The sequence below is a fragment of the Bos grunniens genome, chromosome 4 (genome assembly GCF_055505025.1).
Source record: "Bos grunniens cultivar Pamir isolate PY7600 chromosome 4, Bosgru_T2T1.0, whole genome shotgun sequence".
NCBI lineage: Eukaryota > Metazoa > Chordata > Mammalia > Artiodactyla > Bovidae > Bos > Bos grunniens.
Genome location: NC_141168.1, coordinates 31,110,408 through 31,135,953, shown reverse-complemented (window position 1 = coordinate 31,135,953; position 25,546 = coordinate 31,110,408). Strand labels below are relative to the sequence as shown.

General features: G+C 35.5%; 1 protein-coding gene across 30 annotated transcripts in view; it reads right to left on the bottom strand.

Moving 5' to 3' along the window:
• The window catches only part of POT1 (protection of telomeres 1), a 99,516-nt gene that overhangs the window by 11,427 nt on the left and 62,543 nt on the right, over window positions 1-25,546 (bottom strand). For all 30 annotated transcript variants that reach the window (XM_086398364.1, XM_086398367.1, XM_086398366.1 and 27 more), the window contains 7 exons: window positions 25,164-25,319; window positions 17,467-17,636; window positions 15,978-16,066; window positions 10,581-10,637; window positions 7,725-7,881; window positions 5,098-5,303; window positions 228-363 (listed from right to left, as the gene is read on the bottom strand). In XM_086398364.1, the coding sequence (XP_086254490.1) occupies window positions 228-363; window positions 5,098-5,303; window positions 7,725-7,881; window positions 10,581-10,637; window positions 15,978-16,066; window positions 17,467-17,636; window positions 25,164-25,319 (971 nt within the window). The remainder of the gene's footprint in view (window positions 1-227; window positions 364-5,097; window positions 5,304-7,724; window positions 7,882-10,580; window positions 10,638-15,977; window positions 16,067-17,466; window positions 17,637-25,163; window positions 25,320-25,546) is intronic.

The following is a 25,546-nucleotide window of genomic DNA, read 5'->3' as shown; positions in this document are numbered from 1 at the left end:
TTTCTAGGCAAGAGTACTGGAGTGGGGTGCCATTGCCTTTAGGGCAGCCTTAAACCTAGCAGAGTACAGACACTCAATATTCATGCTATTCAAAGAAAAGACACATACCAAAAAAATCTATCACCTATAAACTGATACTCAATCACTGTCCACTGAATATAGTAACAACTGGGATAAAATAATAAACAAATAAATAAAATTAAAAATTCCCATGATTGAAAACATACCCATAGTGATGTATTTTTCCTTGTATAAGAAATGGAGCTGAAAGGTCAAGGATTTCCAGGTCTTCATGGCCAGATCTTACAGGAATTACACTATGAAACTTGTCTGAGAGTTTGCAGATTTCACTGAGTGTACCTCCTATTAAAAGGGAACAAATAACCCTTCAAATAGTACAAATATAAAGTAGACAAACTGGGATATTAACTGTGCAACACCTTAAAGGCAGTAAAATACTAAAAGGATTGACAGAAAGACAACAAATGCCATGAATTTAACACACTTATACATTTATTGTTAAAAATAGCAATTTGTAAACTTAGGATCCTATTCACTGATTAAAGAAACCACTGAGAAAAAATGCTCAGATATGAGCAAATAAAAGGTTTGTGAAATATGAACCATCATCTTTTAAAATGTATACAAATTGCTCTTTATGCCTGGAACACTTTGGTTCAAATGACCTAAAAAGAGGTAAATTTGAGAATGAAAAAAATGATGGGATTCCCATTAAGTTTTCTATATACTACTAATGTCTAGGCAAATTTAGTCTTGAGTTTGAAATGAATCTTTTCAGTTTTCAGTTCAGTTCAGTCCCTCAGTCGTGTCTGACTCTTTGCGACCCCATAGACTGCAGCACGCCAGGCCTCCCTGTCCATCACCAACTCCAGGAGTTCACTCAAACTCATGTCCACTGAGTTGGTGATGCCATCCAACCATCTTATCCTCTGTTGTCCCCTTCTCCTCCTGCCCTCAATCTTTCCCAGCATCAGGGTCTTTTCAAATGAGTCAGCTCTTCGCATCAGGTGGCCAAAGTATTGGAGTTTCAGTTTCAGCATCAGTCCTTCCAATGAACACTCAGGGCTGATCTCCGTTAGGATGGACTTATTGGATCTCCTTGCAGTCCAAGGGACTCTCAAGAGTCTTCTCCAACACCACAGTTGAAAAGCATCAATTCTTCGGCACACAGCATTCTTTATAGTCCAACTCTCACATCCATACATGACTACTGGAAAAACCATAGCCTTGACTAGAGGGACCTTTGTTGGTGAAGTAATGTCTCTGCTTTTTAATATGCTGTCTATGTTGGTCATAACTTTCCTTCCAAGGAGCAAGCGTCTTTTAATTTCATGGCTGTATCACCATCTGCAGTGATTTTGGAGCCCCCAAAAGTAAAGTCTGCCACTGTTTCCACATCTATTTCCCATGAAGTGATGGGACCGGATGCCATGATCTTTGTTTTCTGAATGTTGAGCTTTACACCAACTTTTTCACTCTCCTCTTTCACTTTCATCAAGAGGCTCTTTAGTTCTTCTTCACTTTCTGCCATAAGGGTGGTGTCATCTGCATATCTGAGGTTATTGATATTTCTCCCAGCAATCTTGATTTCAGCCTGTGCTTCATCCAGCCCAGCATTTCTCATGATGTACTCTGCATATAAGTTAAATAGGCAGGGTGACAAGATACAGCCTTGACAGACTCCTTTCCCTATTTGGAACCAGTCTGTTGTTCCATGTCCAGTTCTAACTGTTGCTTCTTGACCTGTACGCAGATTTCTCAAGAGGCAGGTCAGTTCAGTTCAGTTGCTCAGTCGTGTCCAACTCTTTGCAACCCCATGAACTGCAGCACACCAGGCCTCCCTATCCATTACCAACTGCTGGAGTCTATCCAAACCCATGTCCATTGAGTTGGTGATGCCATCCAACCATCTTATCCTCTGTCGTCCCCTTCTCCTCCTGCCCTCAATCTTCCCAGCATCAGGGTCTTTTCAAATGAGTCAGCTCTTCGCATCAGGTGGCCAAAGTATTGGAGTTTTAGCTTCAACATCAGGCCTTCCAATGAACACCCAGGACTGATCTCCTTTAGGAGGCAGGTCAGGTTGTCTGGTATTCCCATCTCTTTTACAGTTTATTGTGATCCTCACAATCAATGGCTTTGGCATAGTTAATAAAGCAGAAATAGATGTTTTTCTGGAATTCTCTTGTTTTTTTGATGATCCAGAGGATGTTGGCAATTTGATCTCTGGTTCCTCTGCCTTTTCTAAAACTGTCTTGAACATCTGGAAGTTCACAGTTCTTTTTAGTTTAACATTTAATTTAAATATAGATGTGAACAGTTCAAGTAATTGAAATTCCTGTATAGGGTTTATTCATTTTTCCTATGAAAAATCATCACACCCAAATGTTATGACAGGAAGGGCACTAAAACCATCAGGTTGGCTGAGAAGAAATAGAATGTTCAATGGCATACCATTATTAGAAGGCAGCCTTATCTCTGATTACTCAAACCTACCAGTACCTTTTCTGGTATACTTTCACTTAGACTGATAATTCTTCCTCTCCAGGGAAAGAGAAGATGATTTATAAAAATAGTTTCGTGTATTTCCTAAAATTTGTGTAAAATTTATAATGTTGAAATTCAATTGTGAGGGGGAAGTATTTCTGGCATAGTGGAGTAAGAACATTCAAAAATACACAGCTCTATAACAGCAAAAAGAACGTTGGCAAAAATTATCAAATTCAACTTTTTCAGAACTCTAGAAATTACAGTAAAGAAACTGCCTGCAATGTGGGAGACCTGGGTTCGATCCCTGGGTTGGGAAGATCTCCAGGCGGAGTGCATGGCAATCCACTCCAGTATTCTTGCCTGGAGAATTCCAACCACAGAGGAGCCTGGTGTCTATCAGTCCATGCGGTCACAAAGAGTTGGACACGACTGAGTGACTAAGCACAGAAACCAACCAAAGGTTTGCAACAATTCAAGGAGTGGTCATTCAAAAATAGTGGATAAATCTTGGTGAGAACAGCAAGTTTTGTGGCGTTTTAACTTGCCCGGCTCCTATACCTCTTTTCTCAGACCTGTAATAGCAGGATCTAACTACAGTTAGATCCTAGCCTAGGCCTGGAGTTACAATACTCAGAAATACGGTAAAATAAAAATAGCCTGGCTGGCTACAGTCCATAGGGTTGCAAACAAAGTCAGTTACACATCAGGTTTACTACTCCAGGTGTTGAAGTTACATAGATTAAAATTACATGTATTCTGACCTCAGGGAATTTTTAAATTCTAATAAAGACAACAAATCTATAAACAGACAGATAAGGCACAAATATAAGAAGAAAATGCCCTACTAGAAGTTCATATGGTATGTAATAAGAACGACTCAAATCTGCCTGATGAATCAGAAAAATGCCTGATGCATGTAGGTGTTCATTAAATATTATATGTGAATTGCTGGAGAATTGCTGCATTTACTTCTGAAGAAGTATTAGAGCAGAATTTCCCAGGAAAGCGGCAATGGATTGGCAAAGAGGTACAGAGAAATACACTAGGTTTAAGATGTATCAGCAGTTTAGTACACCTACAGGGTGGGATGGGAATTGAGGTAGGAGATGAGATTGAAAGTTTGAGGGATAACTGGTAATTAAAGATAGAAGCAGGAGCTACGGGGACTTCTCTGTTAAGCTTCCTTTGGACCTTCAAGGCCAACTTGGCTAAGAACAGAATTCTGTGGGAGGCAGCAAAGCACAGAAGGACCCGAAGGCGTATTTGTCATCCTCTTGGCTCTACAAGGACAGTTCTAATACAGTCTGATAGGATCATGGCTTTATTTTATTTTTAGGGCATATAAATAGTCTTACTCCATTTGTGTGTGTGTGTGTGTGTCTTTGTTTTATGTCTATCTCCTGGTACAGGTAAAAATACTGTAAGTTGTCACATTTCACTCATAAAAGTGGCCAAGTTTTTTAAAGCTCTAGTATATCATAATGATGAGGGTAGGGGAACAGATAATTTCATATGCTACTAAAGCATATGCACACTACGATAAGTTTCCTAGAGAGAAACTGGGTAACATTTATTTAATTCTTTGTGCCCCCATAATTACACTTCATCCAGGGGGAGATAAAGTTTATCACAGAGTTACTATGTCAAGAAACAGGAAGTAACTCAGTTTCACTAGTCACTATACTGGGAACCACTATTCCGTGGTTGTTTTCTCATGTATAAAATAGCTTATAATAGTACCAACTTCACAGGATTATTGTGATTATTACATCAGTTAAGATGTAGAAATTAATTAGAATAGTTTCCTATACGCTATAATGTATTAAAACAAGAAATGTTCATGAACACACCACCAATGTTTAAACACATATGTATTCAAACATACATATATATATATAATTATTTTTTAAAAGATTATGAATTACTTTTATAAACAGAAAAACATCAGTAATAAAAATGATCATCATCCATTGTAATTAAGATCAGTTCATTTACAAAATGAAACTAAAGTTTTCTCTATTGCAAATTAGAGGTGGTCTTCTTTTATTATGTATTGTTATATAAATATTAGATAAAAATAAGACAAAAGTATAAAAGAAATGAAAAAACAAATTTGACTTAAAGCTTCATTCTTTTAAAATACTGTATGTCAAGTTATCTTTACTTGAGTTAAGGATTCCTTCCTTGATTTAGCTGTCAATAGATGACTTTCACTGTATTTTTATGAAACAAGAGTGACATCCAGAGGCCAAGTCAACAGCAACAATATATAATAAACAGCTTCTTGATTATTATTCAGCTCAAAAATCACACTGGATCTCATTAAGATTGCATGTAGGACTCTAACAAGATGAACAAATGCAAACACTTAAGTTTAATGTATAATTTCAAAATGTCATTCAGTTAAACTTAGATATGTATATGTGTACGTATATAGTTGAATCTGTTACATATATTATATAAAATTTAAAGCAACAATATTTTGATTTTATATGTTCAAGGTTGCCCCTAAAATAAATTTAACAATAATTAATCAGAGAAAGGCAGAAGAAAAAGCTGTATGTTAATAAAACGGTAAAAACATCATACCTTCTATCAAAATTAGACAGTCATTTGAAAGTGGAAGAATACCATTATTTTTCACAAAATGAATAGCTACTTTTCGTTCTCCTTGATCTTTAGTGGTCCAGACCTTTGAATTATATAAGGATGTATTTTGTAGCGTGGTATCTGGGGTTTTGCTTGTACCCTCTTGCAAAATCTTATCCAAATCAATCTCATGTGGCACTTCTTGCCTAAAATCATCAACAATGGAATAACACAAAAACAACTGGTATAAGCTTAGAAAGTCAAATTTAACAAATTATCGAATTAAAAGAACGTTTATATGCTTATGAATCATCTACTTATTTTAAAATATTGAGATAATTCACTCTGCAGATTCAAGGACGCATTCAATAGAAAGATATTTGATGACATTTCATGGTTAATTTGGAGAAGGCAATGGCCACCCACTCCAGTACTCTTGCCTGGAAAATCCCATGGACGGAGGAGCCTGGTGGGCTGCAGTCCATGGGGTCGCAAAGAGTTGGACACGACTGAGCAACTTCACTTTCACTTTTCCCTTTCATGCATTGGAGAAGGAAATGGCAACCCACTCCAGTGTTCTTGCCTGGAGAATCCCAGGGATGGGAGAGCCTGGTGGGCTGCCATCTATGGGGTCGCACAGAGTCGGACAGGACTGAAGTAACTTAGCAGCAGCATGGTTAATTAGATCCATATAATAATTACATTAACAACCAGCAATTTCCTTGCCTGGCTCTGTGATACCAAGATTATGTATAATTATTTCTTCACCAAATTGTTCTCCTCTGTAAGGAATGGAAACCTCCCCGTAGGAACCCTATCTTCACTCCAGCTAAACATTCACTTATTATTTAAGTAATTTCACTTTCATAGGGTACCTATTTTATAGACCAGTATTTATTTTGATTCCTTTTAATCTAGAATATATTTTTTTAAATCATATGGCAAAATATGATACAGTAGAAATTACATAATCTGGAATCAAAAGGTCTATTTCCTTTCTTGGTTCTGTCACCAATCAAGTGTGTAACTTTAGGTAAAATCTCTTTAACCTTACTAAATGTTCTACTTTTTTGTGTTGTATTTAATATTTATCTAATTTTACAGCTATGATTGGTCTTTGTTGCTGCACATGGGCTTTCTCTAGTTGTGGGGAGTAGGGGCTACTCTTTGTTGGAGTACATGGGCTTCTCAGGAGATTGCCTCATGGCTCACCTGGTAAAGAATCCGCCTGCAATGAGGGAGACCTGGGTTTGATCCCTGAGTTAGGAAGATCCCCTGGAGAAGGGAACGGATACTCACTCCAGTATTCTGGCCTGCAGAATTCCATAGACTGTATAGTCCATGGGTCACAAAGAGTTGGACACAACTGAGCAACTTTCACTTCACTATGGGCTTCTCACTGAGGTGGCTTCTCTTGCTGAGGAACACAGGCTCTAAGCTGCACAGGCTTCAGTAGTTGTACATGGGCTCAGTACTTGGGGCTTGTGGGCTCCAGAGTATAGGCTCAGTAGTTGTGGTACACAGGCCGAGCTGCCCTGAGGCATGTGGCGAGCTGCCCTGAGGCATGTGGCTACCTCCCGGGCCAGGGGTCGAACCAGTGTCCCTTGCATTACAAGGCAGATTCTTAACCACTGGACTACCAGGAAAGCCCCAAACCTCTTAACCTGTCTGAAATGTTTTCCTCATTTGTTTAAAAAAGGATCATACAGGGTGGCTTTGTTTGGTAAAGTTATATAATTTTACAGAATTTTACCAACTATAATTTGATAATACTTAAAGATCTAAAATCTATACTCATATTCTAACTATTATTTCAAGCCCAAATAGATAAAAAACAATCCCTTGTTTTACAGAAGGAGATCTGATGATTAAAAATCTCCACAAACAGTACTATACCTACATTTCAGAGGGGAAACCATATGTATATTAGTGCACAGAGCACACACACAACATGTCCGAATGACGATGTATATACATGTAGTGTTACATACATAGAGAGAAGATAGTCAAATTGCATAAATAGAGGAAGAGGGATTAAAAATAATTTTCAGAATATGTCTTGAGCCATAATAAGTACATATATATTCTAATGTTCTATATACTTACTCATTTATATAAAAATTGATGCTTAGAATAAAGATTTTCAGAAACTGAGAAATCCTCAATTATTAACAAAAATTTAAATTATGTTTACTGTATTATAGTTATTAAGCAGGACAGGAATATTTCCAACAAGGTAACAATTAGGAATTTCAACTAACCAGAAATCTTATCTATTTAAGAATTTTAGTTAATAATGGTTTACTTTCAAGATTTTTTTGTTACAAATGAGAAAGTCTGCTTAAATATTTTCATAGTCTGTTACTTGTTTGCATGTATGAGAGCTACTAAATTGAATTTCCGATCTAAAAATAGCACCTACTTTTTTTTACTATTATGAAGAAATATCAAAAGGATTTATCTTTAAGGAATTAGTGTTTTTTCTTAAAAAGATTACCATTCTTTCAAAATACAATAGATTTAAACCATAACTGATTCACTTCCAGGACTTAAACTTATACATAAGAAAATATATATACACAAATTTATGAAATGAAAACTTCGGTTTTATTACAGAAAATACTTACAGTAAATGACATTTTGGACAATAAAGTTTGACAGACTGAAAGAGTCTTCTGGGCTTATATGATCTCAGTTTTGCTCGGATACGATATTGTTGAGGAGCGTTTTGTTTCAAAATAGCACACAGTGGGGTTTTCTCCAAATATTGATGATCTGTAAGTACTATGAAGAATTTTTGGATTAAGTTAGATAAATCTATAAGGATATCAATATATTCATGATAAGAATCTCCATGAAAAAAATATACAATAAAATCTAAGTTGTATTAACTGTCAACCTTGGTAACATTTTGCCACATCATCTCTGTCATTTTCTATGTCTCTGTTTATATATATATGTATATATATAAATCTTACAGATACATGATTCACATATACATATATTCACATATTTATATATATATGAATCATTTGATAGTTATTTCCAAACATTATACCCCTTAACCCCTAACTACTTCCGTGTGTATTTTACAAGAACAAGAAATTTCATTAATATAATGCAATTTTCAACATCAAAACACTTACCAATGATTATCACTGAATCAACAGACGTTCAAATTTCTCCAACTAGCCCCATAATGCTCCTTTTTTTTAATTTAATTTTATTTTATTTTAAAACTTTACATAATTGTATTAGTTTTGCCAAATATCAAAATGAATCCGCCACAGGTATACATGTGTTCCTATTCAGCATTTTATTTTCAGGTCCAGGATCTAATCCTGAACAATGCATTGCATTTATTTCTTCCGTCTCTTTGGAGTCCTTCGGTGTAGAATAGTTCCTAAGATTTTCTTCGTCTTTCAAGACGTTGATATACTGAGAATTTGAGGCTGCTTATTTGGGTGGGTCTGGTTTTTATCATGATCAGACACCAATTATGCATTGCTGGTAGGAATACTACCATGTAAGTGATCCTGTGGCCCTCAGAGCACATGAAGAGCACACGAAGAGGCACGTGGTGTCAGTGTTTTCATTCCTGGGGATGTGAACTTTGCTCAGCTCATTAAGGTGGTGTTCAGTAGGTTTCTCCACTATAACCTTATTATTTCCCCCTCCATAATTAATAAGAAAGCATTTGATAAAATATAAATATCCCAATTTCATCAAATGTTTAGAATCCTGCTAGCTTAGGATCCACCAATGATTGGCAACTTAATAAATTATCATGATTAAAAATGGTGACTTTTTCCCTAACTTGATTATTTCTTTTATGTTTATCAGCTTCCATTCTATTTGAAATAACAATTTTCTATTCAACCTCATTTATTTGTTTTCTTCTTTCTTTACTCTCCATATGGACTAATAGATTCCTACTTTACTCAAGCAGTACTATCTCATCACTAGTAATTTTAATTTTGACACTTAAATTGTACCAGATTTGACACCCTGTCACCATTAACCTGGGGACTTCTCTACTTTATGGCACAATAAGATGTTCCAGAATCATCTTACAATTCTCCTTCCCAATTCTGGAATATGTTATTTCTCCAAGAAGCCCTGGTTGGGGATATTATTTATAAACTAAGATCTGAACACTGCTGCTGCAGCTGCTGCTGCTAAGTCACTTCAGTCGTGTCCGACTCTGTGCAAACCCATAGATGGCAGCCTACCAGGCTCTGCCGTCCCTGGGATTTTCCAGGCAAGAACAGTGGAGTGGATTGCCATTTCCTTCTCCAATGCGTGAAAATGAAAAGTGAAAGTAAAGTCGCTCAGTTGTGTGTGACTCTTCGCGACCCCATGGACTGCAGCCTACCAGGCTCCTATGTCCATGGGATTCTCCAGGCAAGAGTACTGGAGTGGGGTGCCATCGCCTTCTCCGAGAGTCTGAACACTAGGTGTGCTCATTGCTACTGGATGTCATTGTTTCCGTTTCCTTTTATCAACAGAGCTGGGGCACATATGCACATGTTTACACCTATACTTACACATATGAGCCTGCATGTGTATGAATATATACATGAGTGAATACATATATACAAACACACACATATATCTATTTCTTTATCTGTCTCTAACACCATGAGTGCATATTAACACCTCCAAATCTAATACAATACCATAAGCTTCTTTCTTCTAGCCCTCTGCCATTTCATAGTTATACATCCTTTCTCCAGTTATGAAAAACTTATGTTTTTATAATAGTATATTACAGAATTTTAATATATTGTGCATATAAATATTTTCTTAATTGTTCTATTTCACCTTAGCTGAAGTAACAGAAGATGGGTATCTGATGAATTGATTATCATTGCTAACATTAAAATTTGGGGGAATATTTTAAGGAGCTCCTTTTTGGGTATACCACTAAATACATAGTGTGGATTGATTAAAACTAATACTATATAAGATATTTTATACTCTCTGCTATGCAGTGGGGCTTATTTTTATAAATATGTCTTTATTTATATGTCTAAATTTATCTATAAAATTTATAGATAAATGATATAAATATATACACTCAATTTAAAAACATATATCTTTCTGGGTTCCATTTTATGCCAGTTAGGATGAGGTAGAGGATTAAAAGATAAATATGGGTATGTTTTTGTTCTCATGGATATACGCTCTCAATATTAGATAGTGCTAAGTGAAAATCGCTCAGTCGTGTCTGACTCTTTGAGACCCCATGGACCATACAGTCCATGGAATTCTCCAGGCCAGAATACTGGAGTGGGTAGCCGTTCCCTTCTCCAGGGATCTTCCCAACCCAGGGATTGAACCCAGGTCTCCCACATTGCAGGCGGATTCTTTACCATCTGAGCCACAAGGGAAGCCCAATGATGAGTTCCCTGATAAATATAAAGACAGACTTCATTATGCTTACTATTGTGTCTCAATTTCAAAGATGAAAATGGTCTTACTTGTAGCTGATAGTTGTTGACATCTTTCAACTTCATATAATGATACTGATCCAGAGCCTATTAGGAAAAAGGAGAGAATTATATTTTAAAATCCATTAAAAGCTCAATGTGGCAATGAAAACTATAAAACATTACTGAGAGAAACTGAAGAAAAGCTAAGTCAATGGAGAAATTTGTTTATAGATTCATGTCATTTGTTCATGGAATGGAAAGTTCAATATTGTTAATAACTGATATTCTTCCCAATTGATTTGTAGATTCAATGCAATCTTAATCAAAATTGCATAGGCTTTATTATAGAGACAAGTGGATTCCATCAATTAAGTGAAAATGGCAAGGAATTTAAAATCTAAACATTTTAAATTTGTTTAGAATCCTAAACAAATACTGAACTGTAGATAATGATATTCATTCACTGAAGTATTTAGAAGGTGTACTTACGTCTGCAAATTACTTTGAAATGCATCAAAAACTAAAATGAATTGATGGATTAAAAAAGATAAAAGACACAGCAAAAAGAGTAAAAGGTTAACGGAGAAACTGATGGTGGGAATATGAATGTTGACTGAACAACTGTTTCAACTTTTCTATATGTTTGAAAGTTTTTTTAATGTTGAAAAAGTACACTGTGATGGAAATAAGGGATAGGTAGATAAAATAATAAATTAACTAAATTTAATAGGATGACTTGATGAATGCCATAAAATATAATTTTACTTAAACCAAAGAGCAAAAATAGTGATCACAGCAATACATTTTAGTAATGCTTTCTAAAATGAAGAATTCAAGACTTAAAAAAAAAGTATTCACATTTTGCACTTACATGAGCTTACCACATTCTATTACATATAATAGTATGTTACATTTTTATAATTTATTATATGAAACATCATATACAAACATATGGATTACTTGTCCTTTAACATCACTAATAAATGGCACAAAGACCCATGGTAAGAGAACCTGCATGGACACCTTAAACTGGCAAACTATAATTTCAAAGAATCTGATTACTTAATATCTGCCATTCTGCATGAAGTGAAACAATGCAAAAGCCTGATTAGTAAACAGATAATAAGAAAATAAGAGAAAAGATGTGCAAAACTGTATTAAAACAGTCTCCCACAAACTGACAAGAAAAAAGAAAAAAAGCCCAACAGAAAATCAGGTAAAGAGTAAGAGCAGACAATTCAAAGAAGTAAAAAGGTTCAATAAATATAAGATTTTTTAAGTTTCCAAGTACTCAGGGAAACTAAATATACCTAAAACCTGCCAAACTGAAAAAAGTACACATATTGTTAAAGCAATACCACTGACAGTATAAGAAAGGGATATGCTATTTGCATTTGAATCCTATGACATTTTGGCATATAATCTGGTGTCATCTACGAAAATAACACGTGTTTACTCTTTGATTCTTCAACCCCACCTTTACGAGTTTATTTTAGAGAAAAAATAAGCTTGAATGTACAACTGTTCAAGGATGTTTATTAAAGCATTATTTGTAAGAGTAAGAAACTGAAAACCACCTGTCTATCAAACAGAAAATGGCTGCATTCATTATATTAGATGGACGTAAAACATAATGCAGCTATGTATACCTGTGATGGGTTCATTTTGATATTTGGCAAAACTAATACAATTATGTAAAGTTTAAAAAAAAAATAAAAAATAAAAGAATGAGTTTGAGTTATATGAATTAGCCCAGAAAGAGGTCTATGATCTATCATTAAAGAAAGCAACCACTATACTAAGGTCTCACTTTTGTGAAAATTTTAAACAGAGGAAAAGATATATATGTTCATATAGAATTATATATATATTTTTATAAACATGAATGGTTTGAAGAAATCATAGTCAACTGTTACCTTTACCTCAGCAAGTGGGCATAAAGGCATGGAAAAGCTACGTAGCTTGATACTGTTGTATATACTACTTCTGTTACTTGAAAATAACTGGAAAAACATTTTAGGAGAAAAGAGATTTCAAAAAGTATAATTATAAATCATACTGGCTCTAAATGACTGGCACCTGAAGTAAATTGGCCTCATAATGGGTGGTTCAAGTTGTCACAGATTAGGCTAAAATGCTGTCATCAAGGTGCTAGGAAATATTAAGAATTTTAAAGCACATAAAATGAAGAAATAAACATGGACAAAATAACCAAATCACCAGCATTTGAATGGCACTGACTTTGCCATCAGTTAATAGTAAGAGAGGTTGGGCAAATTATATGATCCCCATTACTCAAAGCCTCAGTTTCCTTTCTGCAAAAGGGAAGAATAATAGCAACCTCACAGGAGTGCGGTTAGGATTAAATAATGACTGTTAGCATTTATTTAGTGCCTCTCAAGTCACAGATGTTAATTTTAATGCTTATTATTACTGATATAGATAGAGCATAAATATTCATTAAATCACAGGGAAGAAGTTAGGTTGTAGGAAAAAAAAAACATAGGGGATAGAAACATGACATAGACTTTAAAGCTCAAAATGTACAAGCAAATACCGAGACAAAATGGTAAAGGAAAAATTATTACAGATTGAGTAAATTTTTAAAATTTATATTCGAATAGCCATCTATTCAGGTAGATAATAATATAAATATACCATCAATTATCTGCTAATATTTTATAATTAGGTACTTAAATAGCTCAATATAACTGGGAACTCTTAAGATATGTATGATGAAAAAATACTTGGGCTATTGGAAGTAAAGCAGCTAGAAAATAACAAGCAAATTGTTGACTGGGAAATGAATACAGATTTTTAATAAGTATATATATTTTTGTTGTTATTGTTGTTTATTAGCTAAAGTTGTGTGGGACTCTTTGCCACATCATGGGCTATAGCCCGCCAGGCTCCTCAGCTCAGTTCAGTAGCTCAGTCATGTCAAACTATTTGTGACCCCATGGACTGCAGCACACTAGGCTTCCCTGTCCATCATCAACTCCTGGAGCTTGCTCAAACTCATGTTCATTAAGTCAGTGATGCCATCCAACCACCTCATCCTCTGTCATCCCCTTCTTCTGCCTTCAATCTTTCTCAGCATCAGGGTCTTTTTCAGTGAGTCAGTTCTTTGCATCAGGTGGCCAAAGTATTGGAGCTTCAGCTTCAGCATCAATCCTCCAATGAGTATTCGGGACTGATTTCCTTTAGGATTTATTGGTTTCATCTCTTGTTGTCCAAGGGACTCTCAGGAATTTCTCTAACACCACAGTTCAAAAGCATCAATTCTTTAGTGCTCAGAGTTCTTTATGGTCCAACTCTCACATCTATACATGACTACTGGTGAAACCATAGCCTTGACCAGACGAACCACTGTTGGCAAAATCATCTCTCTGCTTTTTAATATGCTGTCTAGGTTGGTCTTCTCTCCATGGCATCTGGTCCCATCACTTCATGGCAAATAGATGGAGAAACAGTGGAAACAGTGACAGACTTTATTTTCTTGGGCTCCAAAATCACTGCAGATGGTGACTGCAGCCATGAAATTAAAAGACGCTTGCTCCTTGGAAGGAAAGTTATGACCAACATAGACAGCATATTAAAAAGCAGAGACATTACTTTGCTAACAAATGTTCATCTAGTCAAAGCTATGGTTTTTCCAGTAGTTACGTATGGATGTGAGAGTTGGACTATAAAGAAAGCTGAGCACAGAAGAACTGATGCTTTTGAACTGTGGTGTTGGAGAAGACTCTTGAGAGTCCCTTGGACTGCAAGGAGATCAAACCAGTCCATCCTAAAGGAAATGAGTCCTGAATATTCATTGATGGGACTGATGCTGAAGCTGAAACTCCAATACTTTGGTCACCTGATGCGAAGAACTGACTCATTTGAAAAGAGCCTGATGCTGGGAAAGATTGAAGGCAGGAGGAGAAGGGGACGACAGAGGATGAGATGGTTGGATGGCATCACCGACTCTATGGACATGAGTTTAAGCAAACTCTGGGAGTTGGCGATGGACAGGGAAGCCTGGCGTGCTGAAATCCATGGGGTCACAAAGAGTTGGACACGACAGAGTGACTGAACTGCACTGCACTGAGGTTGGTCATCGCTTTTCTTCCAAGGAGCAAGAATCTTTTAATTTCATGACTGCAGTCACCATCTGCAGTGATTTTGGAGCCCAAGAAAATAAAGTCTGTCATTGTTTCTCCAGTTTCCTCATCTATTTGACATGAAGTGATGGGACTGGATACCATGATCTTCATTTACTGAATGTTGAGTTTTAAGACAGCTTTTTCACTTTCCTCTTTCACTTTCATCAAGAGGCTCTTAAGATTTTCTTCACTTTCTGCCATAAGAGTGGTGTCATCTGCATATCTGAGGTTATTGATATTTCTCCCAGTAATCTTGGTTTCAGCTTGTGCTTCAGTCAGCCTGGCATTTAGCATGATGTACTCTGCATATAAGTTAAATAAGCAGGGTGACAATTTACAGCCTTGACGTACTCCTTTCTCAATTTGGAACCATTCTGTTGTTCTATGTCCACTTCTAACTGTTGCTTCCTGACATGCATACAGATTTCTCAGGAGGCAGATCAGGGGGTCTCGAATTCCCATCTCTTTTAGAATTTGTTTAGGAAGCACCACTACATAAAAACCTAGCGGATGTGATGGAATTCCAGCTGAGCTATTTCAAATCCTAAAAGATGATGCTGTTAAAATGCTACACTCAATATGCCAGCATATCTGGAAAACTGAGCAGTGGCCACAGGACTGGAAAAGGTCAGTTTTCATTCCAATCCCACTAGGCTCCTTTGTCCATGGGATATTTTCAGGCAAGAATACTGGAGTGGGTTGCCATTTCCTTCTCCAGGGGATCTTTCTGACCCGAGAATTAAACCCATGTCTCCTGCATTTCCTGTATTGGCAGGTGGATTCTATACCACTGAGTCACCTGCGAAGCCCAGTAGGTATATATACACACACATAAATGTATGTACATAAATACTAATATAACCCAAATCAAGTAATCCTTACCATTCCAATTTGAAAATGTAACTACATAATTAGGGGAGGAGTACTGTTTTTTTGTATTAGGATACAAAAAGGTTTAGCATGTTTCTTTATAATGAATATCAATTTAACAAAAAAAAAGGAGATAGGGAGATATTAAAAAAGAGAATTTATGTTGATGTAGTAATTTTACTTAACAGAAACTAAACTGGCAGCATCAAAAATCACCCTTAGTTATTAGGGGTATGGAATTAACGGATATACACCACTATATATAAAAACTGGTAAATAACCAGAATTTACTGTATAGCACATGGAACTATATTCAATATCTTGTTAATAACCTATAATGGAAAATAATCTAAAGCTGTACACCTGAAACTAACACAATATTATAAGTCAACTATAGTTAGGTAATTTATTAAAAAACTGTCCTTACTTGAAATGTTTGAAAAGCTGTCCTCTTGCTCTGATTGACATACACCACCAAAACTCTGGTTGGGGGGCAAATGTGCAGATTCTAAAATCCTATAATTGAAAGAATACAACTTTTAATTGCATAAAGCACAGTCAAATAATGGTCAGTTTACCCATAGAAACCAAGAGCTTAGTGAAATTACATGAAAATTCTGTGTGCGTTTTTGTGTGTGTACGCATTCTTCAGTAGGTCTATAGCTTTCATCAGATTATCAGGAGGTTCCAAGAGACTCTAAAATTTAAAAAACCCAAGTCTAGAAAGATAAAAGTGAAATAGTGGGATCATGAAATATTACAAATAAGCTGGGTATATAATACATGTCATTCTAAGAACAATCTCACTCTAGACTCAAGCAATGAAATACTATATGGCTATATTCTGCAATCTAAGAAATAAAGTAGGAAAACTGATATAAGGTTATTAAAATAGCTAATTTCATTGATGTTAAAGTCATCTTGATTTAAATATGTTAAAACAGAAAATAGTTATGTCATTTCAATTTACTGAACAGGATATTTTGTATATCTCTTTGAAAATATGCAGAAGACTTTTTATTTCCCCAGAGTATAGGTCAAAGAGTTTCTACACACAATGACTAACAGGAATACTTCATGGAAAAGGGAAGTACAAGTGTAGCAGGATTTAAGGTACTACTCACTTTCTGGGCACACCTGAAAGTTTTAAAAATATGACACCATGAAATAATTCTGCTACCTATTTTCTTAGGTATACATACTTTAGAAAGGCAGTATTTTTTCCATGGAGGACCAAGTACATTTGGCATTCTAGGTATATATATATCAAGTTTTCCAAACTTTAGCTAAGCTCCAGTTTCCACTGTTTGTTTCCATACTTAGAGAAGGTGAAAAATGGTAGAACATAAAGTGCAAAGAGTAAAGGTAGGAAAGAATATAAGTAAATGTTAGAAAACTAAGGACTATAAACTCAGCTCTGCTACTGTTTAGCTATTTGAACTCACGATCACTTGATTTGTTTCATTTGGTTCAGCTATTTTTAAAAAATGGATAATGGCACAAAAGGCTCTAAGAATCAATTACAAGGGACTCATTAGATTCCCCAGAGAAGGCAACAGCACCCCACTTCAGTACTCTTGCCTGGAAAATCCCATGGATGGAGGAGCCTGGTGGGCTGCAGTCCATGCGGTCACTAGGAGTTGGACACGACTGAGCGACTTCACTTTCACTTTTCACTTTCACGCATTGGAGAAGGAAATGGCAACCCACTCCAGTGTTCTTGCCTGGAGAATCCCAGGGACGGGGGAGCCTGGTGGGCTGCTATCTCTGGGGTCGCACAGAGTCGGACACGACTGAAGCGACTTAGCAATAGCAGCATTAGATTCCCTCTCCTCACCTCAGAACTACATTTTCTTAGAAATCAGCTTAATTAATACCTTATTTACAATTTCTGGATAGGTATATAATAGGCTTACTTTTTCAGCTGATCCACATCGGAGTTATTTTCAGGCAAGACTCTGATTCCCCGACCATAACTTGTGCCTCCATGAAGATGAAACTCTAGGGCTAAAGACGTTGCCAGGTTCTCTGAACTGACTGACTGAAGTTTGGTATGGAGGCTATAAATTCTAAGGAAGCTTCCAACCTAAAAGCAGATGGTTTGTTATTTAGAAAATGGAGAAAATGAAAAAAAAAAATCTCTGATTCAATATTTAACAACTAATATGGGGTACAGACCAATAACCAGGGGTGTTGACCCATCAGAAAGGGAACTGGTATGCTACACTGATGTATACTCAATATCAGCCCCAAGGACACCATATAGAAACCAAAATGTGTGTATGTATACATACATATGCATGTATAGATACGTATTATGCATTTTTTTCAAATCTAAAGGCACATTTTCATTTTGGGGATATTAAGACATGAAATACGATTGAGTCTTAGCTTTAGTAAAATATAGTAGCTGAGAAACCTATTACCTAAATCAAATTCAAGCCCCCTATTAGATTAGGTTGTTGAAAATAACCTGCTTTAGCTAATTTAAGATACATCACTGATAGCTGGCCCACTCAGTTGTGTTTGACTCTTTGCTACTCCACGGGCTGCAGTCCACCATGCTAATCTGTCCATGGGATTTCTCAGGCAAGAATTATGGAGCGGGCTGCCATTTCCTACTCCAGAGAATCTTCTTAACCAGGGATCAAATTCATGTCTCCTGCATTGCCAGGTGGATTCTTTACCATTAAGCCCACTGGGAAGCCCAATTTCAGGTAACATTTAATTAAATATGACCACTAAAACACTCTCATTATGAGACTACTAGAATAGTTTTAAATGTGTTATTATATCAAAATAATAAACTTCCTCTATTCCACAAGAATTCACCTGCCAGTTCAAGAGATGCAAGAGCCAGGGGTTCAATCCCTGGGTTGGGAAGATCTCCTGGAGTAGGAAATGGGAACCCACTCCAGTATTCTTGCCTGAGAAATCCCATGGAAAGAGAAGCCTGGTGGGCTACAGTTCATGGGGTCTCAAAGAGTCTGATACAACTGAACAACTCTGAATGCAGCACACATTCCACAAGTTTGATGGAAAGAAAACATTTGTAAAAACAATTTCTGTCAGGACACCATAATGTGAAACAGACTCTGTGAGTTCAAATGTAGAATTAAACCAAATATATTTTTGAACTAAATGTCCTATTGTAAATTTTAGATGTTGTGCCAAACTTAGTCTTAAAAATTTAACTCAGATGACCATTATATCTACTACTGTGGGCAAGAATGCCTTAGAAGAAATGGAATAGCCATTAGAGTCAACAAAAGACTCTGAAATGTAATACTTTGATGCAATCTCAAAAACAACAGAATGACCTCTGTTTGTTTTTAAGGCAAACCATTCAATATCACAGTAATCCAAGTCTATGCCCCAACTAGTAATGCTGAAGAAGCTGAAGTTGAATGGTTCTATTAAGACCTACAAGACCTTCTAGAACTAACACCCCAAAAAGATGTCCTTTTCATTATAGGGGACTGAAATGCATAAGTAGGAAGTCAAGAGATAACTGGAATAACAGGGAAATTTGGCCTTGGAGTACAAAACGAAGCAGGACAAAGGCTAACAGAATTTTGCCAAGAGAACACACTGGTCTTAGCAAACACCCTCTTCCAACAACACAAGAGAAGACTCTACACACTGATATCACCAGATGGTCAACACCAAAATCAAGATACATCCTTTGCAGCCAAAGATGGAGAACCTCTATACAGTCAGCAAAAACAAGACCGGGAGCTGACTGTGGCTCAGATTATGAACTTCTTATTGGCAAATTCAGACTTAAATTGAACAAAGTAGGGAAAACCACTAGACCATTCAGGTATAACCTAAATCAAATCCCTTATGATTATACAGTGGCAGTGAGAAACAGATTCCCAGGATTAGATCTGATAGACTGCTTGAAGAACTATGGATGGAGGTTCGTGACACTGTATAAGAGGCAGTGATCAAGACCATCCCCAATAAAAAGAAATGCAAAAAGGCAAAATGGTTGTCTGAGGAAGCTTTACAAATAGCTGAGAAAAGAAGAGAAGCTAACGGCAAAGGAGAAAAGGAAAGATACACCCATCTGAATGCAGAGTTACAAAGAATAGCAAGGAGAGATAAGAATGCCCTCCTCAGTGATCAATGCAAAGAAATAGAGGGAAATAATAGAATGGGAAAGACTAGAGATCTCTTCAAGAAAACTAGAGATACCAAGGGAACATTTCATGCAAAGATGGACTCAATAAAGGACAGAAATGGTATGGACCTAACAGAAGCAGAAGATATTAAGAAGAGGTGGCAAGAATACACAGAAGAACTGTACAAAAAGGATCTTCATGACACAGATAACCATGATGGTGTGATCACTGGACTAGAGCCAGACAACCTGGAATGTGAAGTCAAGTGGGCCTTAGGAAGCATGACTACAAACAAAGCTAATGGAAGTGATGGAATTCCAGTTGAACTATTTCAAATCCTGAAAGATGATGCTATGAAAGTGCTGCACTCAATATGCCAGCAAATTTGGAAAACTCAGCAGTGGCCACAAGACTGAAAATGGTAGTTTTCATTCTAATCCCAAAGGAAGGCAATGCCAAAGAATGCTCAAACTACTGCACAACTGCACTCATCTCACATGCTAGCAAAGTAATGCTAAAAATTCTCCAAGCCATGCTTCAACAGTACATAAACTGTGAACTTCCAGATGTTCAAGCTGGATTTAGAAAAGGCAGAGGAACCAGAGATCAAATTGACAACAACCGCTGGATCATGGAAAAAGCAAGAGAGTTCTAGAAAAACATCTACTTCTGCTTTATTGATTATGCCAAAGCCTTTGACTGTGTGGATCACAATAAACTGTGGAAAATTCTAAAATAGATGGGAATACCAGACCACCTGACCTGACTCTTGAGAAATCTGTATGCAGGTCAAGAAGCAACAGTTAGAACTGGACATGGAACAACAGACTGGTTCCAAATAGGGAAAGGAATCTGTCAAGGCTATATCTTGTCACCCTGCTTATTTAACTTATATGTAGAGTACTACATGCGAAATGCTGGACTGGATGAAGCATAAACTGAAATGAAGATTACCAGGAGAAATATCAATAACCTCAGATATGCAGATGATACCCTTATGGCAGAAAGCGAAGAACTTAAGAGCCTCTTGATGAAAGTGAAAGAGGATGGTGAAAAAGTTGACTTAAAACTCAACATTCAGAAAACTAAGATCACGGCACCCTGTGCCACTACTTCATGGGCAAATAGATGAGGAAACAATGGAAATAGTGACAGACTTTATTATTTGGGGTTCCAAAATCACTGCAGATGGTGACTGCAGCCATGAAATTAAAAGACGCTTGTTCCTTGCAAGAAAAGCTATGACCAACCTAGACAGCATATTAAAAAGCAGAGACATTAGTTTGCCAATAAAGGTCCATCTAGTCAAAACTATGGTTTTTCCAGTAGTCATGTAAGAAAGCTGAATGCTGAAGAATGGATGCTTTTGAACTGTGATGTGGAGAAGTCTCTTGAGAGTCCCTTGGACTGTTACGAGATCAAACCAGTCCATCCTAAAGGAAATCAGTCCTGAATATTCATTGGAAGGACTGATGCTCTAGCTGAAGCTACAGTACTTTGGCCATCTGATGCCAAGAACTGACTTATTTGAAAAGACTCTCATGCTGGGAAAGATTGAAGGCAGGAGGAAAAGGGGATGACAGAGGATGAGACGGTTTGATGGCATCACCGATTCTATGGAAATGAGTTTGATCCAGCTCCAGGAGTTGCTTATGGACAAGGAAGCCTGGCATGCTGCAGTTCACAAGATCACAAAGAGTCAGACATGACTGAGCGACTGAACTGAGTCCTAAAAATACCTTTAATATACAGTATTTGATATTCTCTTAAGAAGACTTAAAAAGAGACACATACAGAATATTATTAAAGAAACTGACTTCTACTGAAGGAAGAAGCTGTATAACCTAAATCACATTTATTATAAATCAATTTCCCACCTCTGCTTATTATTGTCTCAGTTCATTGTATTTCTTGTCATCACTCTGGATTTGATAGGAGAGAAACAGTGGGGGAAAGAAAAGGAGGGGGAAATCCATACTCCTTGAGCTACTTCTTCATTCTCAAGGATACTTTTCCCAAATAATCACACGTTTTATAAATAGGTAAAGCATTTATTCTTTTCTTCCCTGACTTCTAACACTGACAGAACAGCAGGGGAGCAGGGAAAATAAACTCAAGAAGAAAAACACAAAAGGAAAAAGAAAAAAAGGATAACAAATTGATTTTCCTCATGGTCTCCAAAGTAAAGTAAAAAGAAAATATAAAATTTATTTCTATTTATGCACTTCTATCTCATTCTTTTTGAACATTTATTATTCTATAATTCTTTTTAATATACTCAATATATTAGAACAGTATTTGTATGTAATCTACAAAGCACTTAAGGCCAGACCCAGGTGAAAGATACCATATCCAGAAGTGAAAAGTTTCAAAATATAATGATAATTTCCTAATTAATTACTCTCTAAAATTAATGCAATTTCTGTCAAAATCCCCAGTGCCTTTCCTGCAACTGTAAAAATTGATCTGAAAGTGAACAGTTAAGTTAGTTTTGAAGATTGAACTGGGAGTGAGGGCTTAACCTATGAAGTTTCATTTAAAAATAAAGGTATAAAAATTAAGACAGGCTGGTATTAATGGAGACACATGTATGATCATGGATAAATCTTAGAAATATAATGCCAAAGGAGAAAAGCAATTTATAGAATGATAAATAACTATATGCATTTTTCAGAAAAAATTCATAAAATAAAAGCATACTAAAAATGGTTGTACATACCTAAATGTTAGGATAAATAAAAAAGGATATTGGGAAGCAAAAAATTAGGATAGGCAGAAGTACAAAGGAGGTTCCACACACAGAGTTTCATTTCTTAAAGTTAAAAATACCTAAAATAAGTGTGCAAAACATTTATAAATATTAAGTTTGGGTGACAGACACATGGATGTTCATTTGTCTCTACTACTGCATTTCATAATTAAACAAAATAATATTTTAAAGATCAAGAGAGAATTTATATATACATAGGCTATAAAAACGACAAGTTGCTATTTCCAGAAATTCCTTCTGGAGGCAGCATTGTATTTTTTTAAGCTTGCTAAATATACTATAAAATATGCCCGATGTGCTGTTAAAATACACAAATACATAATAAATAGTCTTGTTGTTAATGTGGTAAGATTCCAAAAATACAGGTGAGGGAATCATAATCCCAAAATTATAAAACATATGTCTAAATGTTGTTATAAAAGTCCATTTTAATACATAAACAAAAAAAGCAAACAAACTAGCTATTAAGAAATTATTATTCCTTTTTAAATAATTTAAATATTCCCTATAAACTTTCAAAACTTTCCCTTTAGGTTTAACATTTTTAATAACCTGTATATGTCTGAAAATAATCAAACTAGAGTTCTTGGGTCACTGAATGCCAAACATACTAACTAGGTATATTTTATAATTATTTTTAAATTGTGTCAGAATAAGCCTGGGGATTGAAAATACCCTGCTTTTGTTTATAGACAAAATGTTTCAAATGTCATTATGTGTGTGTGTATTAAATGTTTAGGGAATGTGAAATCTTACTTAAAAAGCAAATTTTCAGAAAAATGTTAAAAACATTACAGCTAAAAAACTTAAGCTGTAAAATGTACAGAGAATTCAATTATATCATACTTTATAACTGCCTTAATTGTTCTTTATTAAATAAAATAAAAACCACATTTTTCCTGTTCCTACTCAACAAAAATACATGCATTCCATGCATTTCATTATAGATATGCAACTTTAACCAGTTTTCTTCAAGTGCTGATAAGAATTCATTGGCTATCAGTATCATTCGACTCGGGATTTCTTAATTTAGTATGAAATGGTTGGAGTTTACCTCAGAACAAATAAAATATGCTGTCACTGTACGAAATAAAAGCCTACAGTTATATTATTTTTATACAGATAAAATTATTTCCATTTTTCTATAACATTACAGATAAATATGTCATGATATCTTTAGAGAAAAATTAATTGCCTACATTTTCTTAATTATGTGTGCTCAGAGCACCCTCTAGTGGGTGAGATAAAGCAGCGAAAAGGGAGATGAAAAATATTTTTTTTAATTTCAGGGGGCTTACTGATTGATTCATTCATCAGAAGATAGTATTTACTTCACTCTTACAATATGGAAAGCATTGTGGTAGGTACTGTTCAGGACTCGGACAAGAGAGAGGAACAGAACGACCTACAGAAGCAGCACAGAGACAGGGAAGGGAATTAAACGGTAAAAGTCCAATCTAAAATGTAAATTTTTTCATTTGTAAAAGAACTCTACCTGTATCTTAAAAAGATTTTAGAACTGGCTTTATCATTACATTTATTTTTGAAACTAATCAATGCAGATAAAATCAGGGAAAAGCATCAAAAGATACCTTCAACGGTCAATTTTCTGACGAAGTATGAACACACTCACAAAGGAAAAAAAGTGCACTTATCACCTTCCTTGATCTGGATTTGAACCTAATTTATTGAGTTGGGTGGGCTTATTTGTAACATAGTATGAAAGTGGAAATACTTCCTCTTCAAGAACATTTATTTGCAAAAAAGAAATTAGGCACTAAAATTCATATCTAAAAAAATTGCAATTCACTTTCACTATTTTCTTCCTATTAAGTTGGCTGTATAACTTCTTCAAGGTAGGATGGAAGCTTTATTTGCAATAAAGAAAATCATTTCTTTATACTGCTTAAGAGGATTAGCTCTGGAAGCAGACACTGTACATTCAGATACATGCTTCACCCAAGTGGCTGTGAAATCTTGGGCTTAACCTCTGAGTGCCTCAGTTTTCTCATTTGTAAACAGAAATGATAGTACCTACTGCATGAGACAGTGCTAAATACATATGAAGTGCTTCATAAATGTTACTATTATGATTGCTATTATTAATGATACTCTTCTTGGCAAGAAAGGATACTTGCAAACATAAAATATAGTAAAATGAAGAAAAATATTTCTTAAAATGTTATTAATAAACAAGAAGTGCCATAATTAAGCAGGATGCTTTTACCTAGAAAATTTTATCTCAAAAACTGAGCAAATTCTAATAAAATGCATGATACACACAAACAATTTATAATATATTTTAGAGGTAGATTAACAATTTCTTAGATCAATGAGTACAAAGTTAAAGACTGGATTTTATCAAACCGATTAAAAAAGCTTAGCATTTTTTAAGTTTACAAATATTTCATACATCCTCCATCAGTTTCAGCAAATTTTATTACAGGATAAAATTTTTCTTTCTTATTTTCATAGCAAATTTGGGCACAGCTTGAAGATATTCAGAAATGCTCTTAAATTTTAAAAAGTTGTTCAAGCCATTATAATTTTAATGTATCATCTAATAATTTATTTTAAACATGCATTTTACAAATTAGAAATTAAAGAAAAAATAAATTTGGAATTAATTTCTAGACCTCAAATACTACCTACCATGTGATTTACCCTAAAATTAATAAAAACACAAAAGACAAACAAGTTTGCAATGTAACATCACCTTTAGAGATTTAGCCACTTGAACATGGTTATCATAGACTAAAATGTCTGCTGTCAGATTCTGCAGCTGATGGATGCGACTTAAATCACCTTCAAGAGCAAGGTCCTGCATTAAGACTCTCCAAGATGGGAATGGGGTCCTGGTGCCATCCCATACCTGCACAAGACGCAGAACAAAACTTTAATGATCTTTTTATAAAACTGTGGAGGCTAAAAGAGGTTTATTTGCTGGTAATATAGTTTAAAAGTAATTAAATATATTCCCCCAAATATCTGCTAAGGTTTAAATAGGATCTATATTTTTTCCTGATTGTACAAGGACTACATATGTATAGGCAATGAATAAAATATAAGTAAAAAAATTCAAACTGTGAGCTTAGAAAA